The sequence below is a fragment of the Schistosoma haematobium genome, chromosome ZW (assembly GCF_000699445.3).
Source record: "Schistosoma haematobium chromosome ZW, whole genome shotgun sequence".
Taxonomy (NCBI): domain Eukaryota; kingdom Metazoa; phylum Platyhelminthes; class Trematoda; order Strigeidida; family Schistosomatidae; genus Schistosoma; species Schistosoma haematobium.
The window spans coordinates 56,598,704-56,609,955 of NC_067195.1; the positions used below are offsets into that span (position 1 = coordinate 56,598,704).

Sequence of the window (11,252 nt, forward strand, 5' to 3'; positions counted from 1 at the left end):
GTGCTAACTCATCTCCTTTAACCAGCTCAGATCAAACGCTTCACGAGATATCGACCCCCTTTCAAATATAACTTCAGACCTCTTCATCTCTGACTTCTAATTTCACTGCGTTGTTATACTTCGATTATAAAGGTTTCACGTGTAAAGGCGTTGTCGAATTCGGAATACATGTGGCGTCTTAATAATATTGTTTAGGCACACCTTAGCTGGTGTTGGTCTGGCTGATATACGTTTGACCTGAGTTAATACCTTTACAATAAATCAACCATAATATATTCTCGTATTTAGCTTTTGAACATCTTGAATGGGAAGAAACCTAAGTGAATATCGAGAATTGGCCTAAAAATATATATATTAAGTTGATCAGGGTCACTTACAGTGGGAGTTCGAAGTATTAACTTACAAAGTACATAGTAGTTGGTTGGATTTTTCGTTATAATATTTAATAAAAGTGACTAAACACATTAAAAGGGTCTACCTTAAGTTACCATTTTCAACATAAGTAGCTGTAAAATGTTTATATTGCGAATAAAAATAGAAAATTCACGAGAACTATAACTATCTTTTCTGTGAAATTTAACTGGTTGCTTAGTGTGAAATTTTTTCGGAATTATATCCTGTAGTGATATAGAAAATTACCAAAAGATTGCAAATAAACAACAATGTAAACTGTATGATATAATAGAACAACCAAGGAATTAGATATATTTACACATTATCGAAGTAATTTTGCAAATTAATAGAAAAACAAACTAATACAATACAAGAAACAAGCATACACGATATCCGGCCTGAATGATAATTAATCACTCAGGTCACTTAAGTCACTTTCGTCATCAGAATGATGAGACGTTTTGGAACGATTATAGTTATTATTAGATTGGAAACGTTTTTTAGCTTCAACCTTTTGTATTTCTTCGACCTCTTCATCTTCTTCCTCGACTTCAGCTTCCTCCTCTGCTTCTTCTCCAGCCTCAGTGTTTTGACCGTCACTAATTCCATCCTCTGCCTCTTCTTCGTCGTCACTACCTAAAACCAAGCAAATTTTCGTATACAGGGTTTCATTTCCACAAAAATTTGCACCAAGAAGATAGTAACTTGATAAATTTACCAGGTTCACTGGCTTATAGAAAAGATAATTCATCTGGCTTTCATTAGGCAATAGATAAAGAAGATGGGAAAATATTTCCTATTGCACACGTATTCGTATGCAAAAACTAGAATGTCTCTATTCTAACTGGATATATATTTCACAAACACTAACTACAATCGACGTAGCCTGATGCTTTTTTTAATTGGCTGCAAAACTGGATGACTGTATTTCACGAGTTTACGCAATTTCAACAAACAAAACAGATGTCGAAATGTGAATTCATCGTCATAGGTATATTATTTATCATTCCTATTGCAAGATCAGCTACTTCTGAGTACGCTGAATTGATATAATAGTTGGTATGAGCAGTTATCAAGGTTCATTTGAAGGAAATATTCATAACATCACTTAACCTTTACAACTTTTCCGAAGAAATCATGATACCGACATATTTGACTTTATAATTCTAGTAAAACTTTATTAAAAGCTGAGCCCCATTTTGTGAACACAGTTTGTGATTTATCAAATCTTAGTCTTATTTAGCTCCACTTACTCGATTAGCTTACAGGTAAGTAAAGCAATCATCTTATCGTATGTACATCATCTTCGAAAACTGATGAATTATTTAACAGATAATTGAATGTCCGAGTTTTTATGTTGCATATGTTATATACAGAGCCTAAACACATTCAATCCAAAGAGGTCAGACAGATGACATAAATGGCAACTGAGTGATGGAACTAAATTACCCTAATGACCTTCAGAGATTTTAAAACTGACTGTTAGGCTCAAAATAGCGTCAAAAATCATGATTAGAAGTTAAAGTAGGGAACTGCAGTTAAAGTTTATACCACGCATTGGGACTGCATATAATACAAGGATGTTTTGTAGTTACATGGATGGACAAATAATCCGTAAAACCAGTTTGTCTACATACTTTATTTCCACATTGATAGCTTTTTGAATAATGAAGTCAAAGTTCTATCACTTGGATCTATTTTTAAATTGCTTTTGGTTAGGAAAGTAAATAAGTAATTGATTAGTGTTGAATTTTTAAAGGTTTGGTGTCTATCAAATTAACAAACAAACAAAACTAAAATAGTTTATAACAACTACGAATTCATTAATCTTAAAAAAGTAATTGTAATATACTAGTGAAATAAACATGTACTTTACCCTCAACCATTTTTGTAAGGATAGTATAATAAACATTAGATTAGTAGCTTAATGAACTAAACTGCATGGTCTCAAACTAGTTGTCGTTGGTAGTAACAATTTACTATCATCCCAAATTTTATCAATAGGTATGTTGCGAACAATGCACTGAACGGTGTAAAGGATTAAACTACTTAAGAAAGAATATATAGAACTATAGCAAAGGAACTAGCAAACTGATTGGATATAAAGACGTAATCGTTTGGAGAATCACAAAATTACCAGAAAAACGAAGAACACATAGAATTTCTGACAAGATTGAAGAGTTCAAGTTAACGCAATTTACAACTGAGTAATAAGTCGACTCAAAAAAACAATACATATAAAAAATGACTGATAGATGAATATATAAAAAACAAAGAAATATGATAACAAATAGTCCGGACCTTCTAAAATAAGAAGCGATTTCGTGTTATATCATCTATCATCCCCAACCACTGATTAACGGGATATTCACGGTCTGAATGATGAAACATACAATCTTTTTGCTGATAAGATCAATATCCGTTAAATAAATGGGTTTGGGCATCTTTAAGTACGTTTTCAGTCAGCTTTAAAGCCTACGCTAGTTTGCCTCAGTGAGCTGCAGTAATATAATTCATCGGTGATCACGGCAAACATTAGTGTGGTCAAAATGATAAATATGACAAGTAAAATAGAATTGAGGACTCCGCTTCATTTAACAGAACTGTATACAAATATTGATGCACAAATCACCATGAAGGTAAACTGCTTTTTAATTCATAGGTATACAGTATTTCGGTGATTGAGAGGAAAGTGAAACTTCACTCAAGCCTGACAGTGGTTAATAAATTTTACAGGAATTTGTCGAATAACAATATATAGTTCAGTTTATAATACTGGAAATTTGCGAGTATATATGATACACTAGTAAAACCCTAAATTACCGTTATAACTAGTTTTATGATTGGTTTCTTTTTCATTGCTTATTGATTCCTCATCAGCAACATTTTCATCACCATCTGCATTTCCTTCATCATCTTCTTCGTCACCTTCAACATCATGTTCCAGCATATATAAACGGTCAGTTTGAGCCTTCAATTCCTCATCCGTGAAATCTCGATGATGAACAATCAAACGAGTTTTGGGGGCTTGTAGAGCGCCAACATTAGTACCAGACTGGTTTAATTTACGCCGTTTACTAAGACGGACTCTGGTCTCTAATTCGTTATAGTAAACTCCTGTAAAGAAATCAAGAAAACGAATATCAGTATACATGTCCTCCTAGAACCTAATAGATTCAATGACAATACATTTACCAGAACAAAAATAAATAAGTGATATTTAAGTAGTGTTTTTCAAAGCGAAGGGTTAGTTGACAAGTAATTATATCATAGTCTATCTACTCAATTTTTAACATGCCGGTCACATCATTAGCTTTCGTATAAAATTCGTGATGCAAAAAAATATACAACAATGTACTTCGCTACTGAGTTGTATTTATGGTATACCTTGACATTAACCCCGCCAAACAAAGTAATTCACAACATTCTGTGAGTCTAAGTCACTTTCTAAAAACGATAGAATTTATGAACACAGTTTGCCTAACAATACAGGAATGAATTAAGTACCGAGTGAAAAGTTCAAACTAGACTTAACAAATTCTATGTAAATTTAAGAGAATACTGTTATACATGACAGGAGGATACTTAAAGACCGAAATATCTGAATCCAACCACGATGTTTGGATGTGCGATCATCTACACAGTCAGTCAGTTAGTCAGCTACAACGTAGGACCAGGCACATATATGCATCGGTCCAAGTTGCCATACCACATTAACACAACAAAATGGACACCGGATTCATAAAAGTAGTTAATTCAGAGGTGGTAATATATAAAAGAAAAATTGCATATAAGGATATAGTACAGCAAGAAAGAACTAGTTAGTAGAAAGAAATTTGTATGAAGCGATTTTAATCTCTTAGTTTGAGGGAAGACAAAGAGTGTATACACTGACGCCATTGTGATCGATTCTGAGCTATGTCATCAAGAGTTTCCAACCATTGGTTACGATAGTCGCGCGGACCCCAACCAAGTAGTTTGCATCTACATACATAGCTCACACTAGAAGTCAGTGACTTCAAGCACTGGTGCCACGTTTTGGTTTGACCCCCCTAAACTTTCTTCCAACCACCCCGAACGCCGGTCAGCATTGCACATCGTGGTAATCGGTTTTTGGGCATACGTAACACGTGGCCCAACCATCTCAGTCGATGAAGATTCGCAACCTCATCAACTGATTTACCATCATTCTCTAATACCCTGCGTCTAACCTCACTATTACTTACCCGGTGATCCAGCAGACGCCAGCAATATTTCTAAGGCATCTGTGGTCAAATACTAGTAGCTTACGAGTGTCTTCTACTCTTAATGGCCATGTTTCGCTGCCGTAAAGTAAAACAGAACGGACTGCCGCGCAGTATACTCGTCCTTTTATTGATAGACGGATATCTTGCATTCGCCATAGGTGACGTAAGGTGGCAAAGCCAAACGAGCTTTTCGAATCCGTGGTGAGATTTCGTCAGACACCAACCCATTAGGGCTGATCAGACTTCCAAGATAAGTGAAATTGTCAACGCGTTCGACTACTTCACTCCCTATCCTTAGTTCAGGTGTCGACGCAGACCAGTCCTGAAGCAACAACTAGCATTTAGAGGGGTAGAAGCGCATCTTAAACATTCTGGCATTGTTGCTCAGTGCTACCAAAAGACTGCATTTTATGAGCGTCTTCACCAAACAGGACTATGTTATCTGCGTATTCTAAGTCGATAAGTGGACCTCCTGGAAGGAGATCAATGCCCGAGAATTCAGTCGCCAAGAGCCTTATTTCCATCAATAGGTCTATGATGAAGTTAAACAAAAATGGAGAAAGTGGACAGCCTTGACGGACACTACTTGAGGTTGCAAAAGCATATGACAGTTCGCCATAAGCTCCGACTCGACTGGTAGTGTCCGAGTAAAGAGCCTTCACAAGGTTTATGTACTTCTGAGGTACGCCTTTCAATGACAGACACTGCCACAGAATCTCGCGGTCTACCGAGTCAAATGCTGCTTTTAAGTCAAGAAAGACCACCATTGTCGGACGCCGATAAGTATGCCTATGTTCTGGAACCTGACGAATGGTGAGTATGCGGTCGATGCAGCCACGACCAGTTCTGAAGCCAGCCTGATTTTCTCGTGTTTGCAGTTCACGAGTCTTAGTTAGGCGTCTGATAATTATCAAGGCTAGTATTTTAGATACTATATTAGTTAAACTAATCCCGCTATGGTTGTCACAGGAAGATTTTAACCCTCTCTTATATATTGGGACGATAAGTGATTGTGACCAGAATCATCTACACAACCACGCACAGAGCTGTTCTAGGGTTACGGCCGATCGCAAGGCTAAGTAAAGGAGGAGGGTTGGGTATGAGGTCAGAAACCCCATTCCATACAAAACAATATTTCTAAAAAGCACTAACTAGAATAAACAATCTAAATTCTGTCCTGTGAGTAGAAGGACATTCATTCAGAAGAATTATGGCACCTCACTCTGAAGACCGAGATTCTTCGGAGTCATGAGGCTGATGCCACTTCTAACAACCAGAGTAACAATTAATATCGGTACATCGGATGTTCGGACAATGTGAGACAAGGAGGATCAATCAAATAGCTACAGAAATGAGGAGTTACAACTTGGTGGTGCTCATAATAAGTGAAACACATTTGACCGAAACTGAACAGAAAAGGATAGATCTGGGAGAGATGTTGTTGAACTCTGGTCATGAAGAAAATAATGCTCCACACACACAAGCAGGCAGTTGCTCTGACGCTGTCCAAAAGCACGAAAAGCACTTATAGAGTAGGAATCTCATGGATTCACGATCATCAAAGCATCCTTCAAAACACAGGGGGGGGGTCACAATGTATGTTATCCATTGTTATGCACCCACCAATGAAGACGATAAAGACCAGTTTTATGAGAGGCTGCAATCGACTATAGAGAAGAGACCAAGGGACGACCTGACCATTCTGATAGGAGACCTAAACTTCAAGGTCTGAATAGACAGCAACAGATAGAAAGATATCACGGGACGATTTCGAATGAGAGAAAGGAATCAAGCTGGTAAGAGATTTGCAAATTTATGTGCTTTCAACTACATGGTTGGTTATACGTGGCACCACATTCCGTCGTAAACTCACATACAGGTCATATGGGTCTCACCGGATCACAACCACAGAGAATCAGATCGACCATATTTGCATTAATAAAATATTTAGAGGGTCAGTGAAAGACGTGAGAGCCAAGAGCAGAGCTGACATAGCTTCAGATCACCACTAGCTGGTGGTTGCCAAGATGAAACGGAAGCTAAAGAAACACTGAAAAGCTGGGAAAACAGTATTACAAAGGTTCAATACAGCCTTCCAACGAGATACCAACAAACTCAACAAATTCAAGATAACTCTAAACAACAGGTTGCAAACCTTACAGCATCTACTGAAGGATGAAACTACTATGGAAGACAACTGGAAAGGGATCAAAGAAGCACTAATTTCAACGTATCAGGAAGTGCTGGGCCACAAGAAGTACATCATACGGAGTGAATCGCTATAAAAACCGTGGACAGGATTCAAGAATGGAAGAAAAAGAGGAAAGTAATTAACAACAGCCGAACAAGGGCAGAGATATGCACATTATGGTGTCTCTGCGAAGATCGTTATCATATGGAATTCACACGACTGACTACACTGGAAAGTTGTGCATGGACGACAGTTCACAGATGCATTCCAAGTGAGGGCCGGTGTCTGACAAGGTTGCTTGTTCTGGTCTTTTTCTTTTAGTGGTCGACTGGGTTATGTTAACTTCTGCATCTCAGGGGAAGCACTGAATACAATAGACAACTTGGATCCAACTAGACGATTAGGACTTCACAGATCACCTAGCTCCTCTACCCCATACACATTAAGAAGTGCAAGTGAAAACAGTCAGCGTAGCAGCGGCCTCCGCAGCAGTAGGCTTCAACATACACAAGGTAAGAAACAAAATCTTATTTAGACAATAATAAGGAAAAAATACAGTTGACAAATTACATATGAAGTCATACCATCTTTACGAAAACAAAAAAAGTAATTTTCTTCATAATTGGCCATAGTTTTATTTTTGACATTCCAATTGTACTCTCGTGTAAGTTCATATTCATAGGCAGCATCTTCAGTATATGGTATTCGATTTTCAGCATCCAAACGACGTAATTGTTTAGTCTGTTCAGTTGGTAGGAAGTAAGCAACGAAATGGTCGCCAGATTCATCTACCATACCGCTATAATTAACAAAAGATGATTTTGGGATGGTCAAGTAGATTATGAGTCAAGCTTATAACAGATTTATTTTGTGAATTATAAATAAGTATAAATTCCAAACAAATCACCCATAACCTCAACCACAACACACCAACAAATTTATTAAATGGGTCAATCATAGTAAGCAGATTGGGGATAACAAAATATTGTAAGACAGACTAGATTTTGACTAAATAAAAACTACCGTACTATAAGGGTATGTAAATGAAGACATTTTTACTAAAATATCTCATGCTTATAATGTTAGCGAATTATTTTCTACAAAACAAGCAATACTTAATCTCTAATCGATTTCATTTTCAGTCGTCCATCGTCAATTTTGGATCTAGCAACAATGGGTATCCGTCCAAAATGTCACACCTTATATCAGTAAAACCAGAAAGGTAGTTATTGAGAAGCAAAAAAGAAAAAATAATACCAATTACACCGAACATCTAAACATAAGAAATATCTCAAAAAACAAGGGATGAGATTGAAGAATGAAACGAATGGGATAATAGCAAACTCAAGATTTAAAGGGAGAGAAATACTAGTTTCTAACCATTATCCATGATTACCTTATGGATCGCAACCAAGAATCTGGAACATATTGGGACAGAAATTAAAAGCCATTCTAACAATTTCTCCTTAGCGTGTCGATAATGAAGCAGTAGTTAAAAAATCAGCTACAACATGAAAACAAGGGAATGAGAAACTAACCGAATCATTGCTTGATTCACCTCCTCCTTTTGTTCAGTGGTAGTTTTATTTTTACGAGAGGGGTCATCATCGAAAATAACCTGGAAAGATTAAACAAGATATATGGAGTCACTGTTGAGGCAATTTGTATAGACCGGTATCATAAGGTAGAGAAAAATAATTATTTTAAAAAACTTGCTTTATTCTGTCCGATGTCCTAGGCTATGAGAAAGTTTGGGCATAATCGAGCGCTTTTTTTACCAGAAAGATTAACTTTGTTAAATTTATCATGGAAGCGGTTCTCAGAAACTTTTACTTTGGTCTTCTAAACAAATATATTGGGTTAAAATTTGGGTACAAGAATTTAAAACAAGTTTTGCCAAGAAACTTGTATTACGTAAGGTCCCAATATTTCTAAAGAACTTCCCGAGGAATGAATAATAAACGATTGTTGACCAAAGTTGCAATCAATGAGGATTACTAAAAATTCATTGTGTAATGTAATGTAATGAAAAGAAACAAGGACATTGTTACAAGACATATAATGTAGTCTGTTTACACAAACTGCACATCTTTTGCGGCACAATTATTAGAGAAGTAGGACAGGTTGAGCACTAAGCTAGCCAACCACTCCTAGTTCAGCTAAAGAATAAATTTTATATTTGAAGTAGAACACAGTCACATGTTTATGTGACAGTGTAAAAAAACTTGAAGTACTTAAAGTATACTTTTAAGTGACAACCTTTGTCCGATGAGCAGAAACAAAACGATACTTAGTCAGACTGATGAACCCAACAACTTATTGCATTTTAAAACTCTCTAACAACCAATTCAGTTATTTTTAAACACCTGAAGAAATAAAGATAAGTAAATAAAAAATAATTAAGTCATTCATCAAGTACTTGGGTATGAGTATGAATTCTAATGAAGCTACCCAGTTGGATAAACCAGAGTACGTACGTAGAAACTGGATAGTGGATGTCGTAATTAATAAGCCACAGCTTTACACATTTGGTGACAAACAAAATAGAATCTATTTCTGAAAAGAAAAGGCTTGAGTCTCGTAAAAATCATCTACATATGTTTTTAAAGACACTGTCTTTTGTTACTTTACATCCATAAGCCGGCAAATGCTGTATGAAGGCTGATTTGTAACGGAAGAAAACAAGTAAGGTATATGCTTTACAAAAATAGGCTGGCCAAAAACAAAACAACTTAGTGACAATAAACGATCGACCATGTTAAAAGCTTACATTGCTACTACAAACTGGTTACTGCTGGAACAAAACTAATATTACTAGAGAATTTAGCTGGCTAGTTTGGAGCTTGTCAAGCCTTCATTTAAGGTAGCGTGATGTAATTAACAAGATCAGGGTCTACAATGTCTTAGGACTATATCTTTAATTCCTCACTAAACTAGCAGTTGCATTATTGTCACACCACTTACACTTGAAAACAAGCTATGATGTTAAGCACTAGTTGTAGAATAGGGTTTAGAGTTTGTTATTTTCATACATAAAACCTATTTGAAAAACCAATGCAACTGACCTGTGCACATGGATATCTCCATAATGTGAAGTCCGGTAACACTGGAAGTACCTCCAAAGCGTCCACGTTTGGCTTACTGTAGTGCTTATGAATAGGTTTTTCAGCTGCTTTGAACGTTTCTTCAATGGCGTTGATCTGGCTTTCGCGATCACGATACACGATCTCTTCATTGAGATGGCGTTTAACATTGTACCCAAGTCTTTGAAAATAATGACAAATAAACACTCACCTAGACTCAACCTTTTCAGATTTGTTCCAACGATTGTAAAGCTCAGTAGATATATATTCTGTTTTCCTTAGCCAGGACACTGACTTTTGATGTCTAGATTTACGTGCATTGACAAAAGTAGGAGCCTCATCTTCCAAGAGTCGCTCATCATCCGGATGAAGAGTTGCTATTTCGTATCACTTAAAAGTTTAACTAAAATATACCTCTTTTGTCAATTCGGAAAACATCAGGATCAATTAAGTCAACCTCAACTCCCACATCTGTTTCTGTGAGTAATTCATGCTTATAGTTCCTTTCCAGAGAGGTAGCAACATATTGAAGGAATCTAATACCAATATATAAAGATCAAAAGCAATTTAACCTGGAAGGTTCGAGAGGATATACTAAGAATTTAGGATCGAAAGGGAGCTCTGGCAAATTATTCTGATACTTCAAACGACATAATAGAGATTCAGTTCTGTAGTGAAAATTGGAATATATTATTTGTCTTGTAAAGCATTGTTGTACCTGAACTCTTTCCCACGATCTTGTGAAGAATCAAGGGGGTCATTAGGTTTCTCCGAACTCTGAAATAGTGTCATTTTGCGCGCTAAACCCAAGGCCAAAAGGTAAACTAGGTGGGTGCCATTTAAAATGGTTCAAATGGTTTTGAACGGAATACAAGAAGCTTTCGCTTAACAGGCTTCCGCGTCTAGTAGCAGTGGATCACCAATACTTTCAGACAGGAACCCGGGATATTATCGATAGAAATTGGTAAATCATAGTGTGATACTATCCTTAGTACATAAGAATAGGTCAAATCTTCTCTTAAAGGACTCTTGGGAGGTTACTTGAACTAGCTCAGACAGCAGAGAATTTCAGCATTTGACAACCCTTAAGGAGTAGAAGTTGTGTCCATGGTCCGTTCTGCTGTGTTGTATCTCCAGTTTCTGGGCGTCACCCCTTAGTTGTGTGTTTGAGCTAAACCTAATTAGGTGTTTAAGGGGGTGTCCAGAAGTGTTAAGGATACTGCAAACCACTAGGAGGTCACCTCTAAGATGCCTATACTCTAATGGATAAAGGTCTAGTGATTGGAGGGACTGTTCATAGGGCTTGATTTTGAGTCCCCGGACTAATTTCGTGACTGG

At 36.8% G+C, this 11,252-nt stretch overlaps 1 protein-coding gene across 2 annotated transcripts; it reads right to left on the minus strand.

The window, feature by feature from the left end:
• Positions 1 to 339: 339 nt before the first annotated feature.
• Positions 340 to 10,759, minus strand: PLOD2_1 (Procollagen-lysine,2-oxoglutarate 5-dioxygenase 2). Of its 2 annotated transcripts, XM_051211833.1 has the most exons (9): positions 10,633 to 10,759; positions 10,487 to 10,582; positions 10,329 to 10,450; positions 10,126 to 10,291; positions 9,897 to 10,095; positions 8,370 to 8,449; positions 7,416 to 7,630; positions 3,217 to 3,510; positions 340 to 1,029 (listed from the first exon to the last, which is right to left on the minus strand). In XM_051211833.1, exons 1-9 carry the CDS (start codon positions 10,704 to 10,706, stop codon positions 803 to 805), a joined length of 1,473 nt encoding a protein of 490 aa, XP_051071942.1. In that variant the 5' UTR covers positions 10,707 to 10,759; the 3' UTR covers positions 340 to 802. The 2 variants fall into 2 exon arrangements, with proteins under 2 accessions (XP_051071942.1, XP_051071943.1); XM_051211834.1 differs by having other exon boundaries at positions 680 to 1,029; positions 9,897 to 10,291.
• Positions 10,760 to 11,252: the final 493 nt, after the last annotated feature.

What these genes read in the sequence shown, in the direction of transcription:
- PLOD2_1 (XM_051211833.1), bottom strand. Translation starts at nt 10,706, where the DNA reads ATGACACTATTTCAGAGTTCGGAGAAACCTAATGACCCCCTTGATTCT. An exon ending in GATCGTGGGAAAGAGTTCAG is followed by an intron (nt 10,583 to 10,632) that starts GTACAACAATGC and finishes TTTTCACTACAG; the next exon opens with AACTGAATCTCTATTATGTC. An exon ending in TCTGAAAAGGTTGAGTCTAG is followed by an intron (nt 10,096 to 10,125) that starts GTGAGTGTTTAT and finishes TTATTTTCAAAG; the next exon opens with ACTTGGGTACAATGTTAAAC.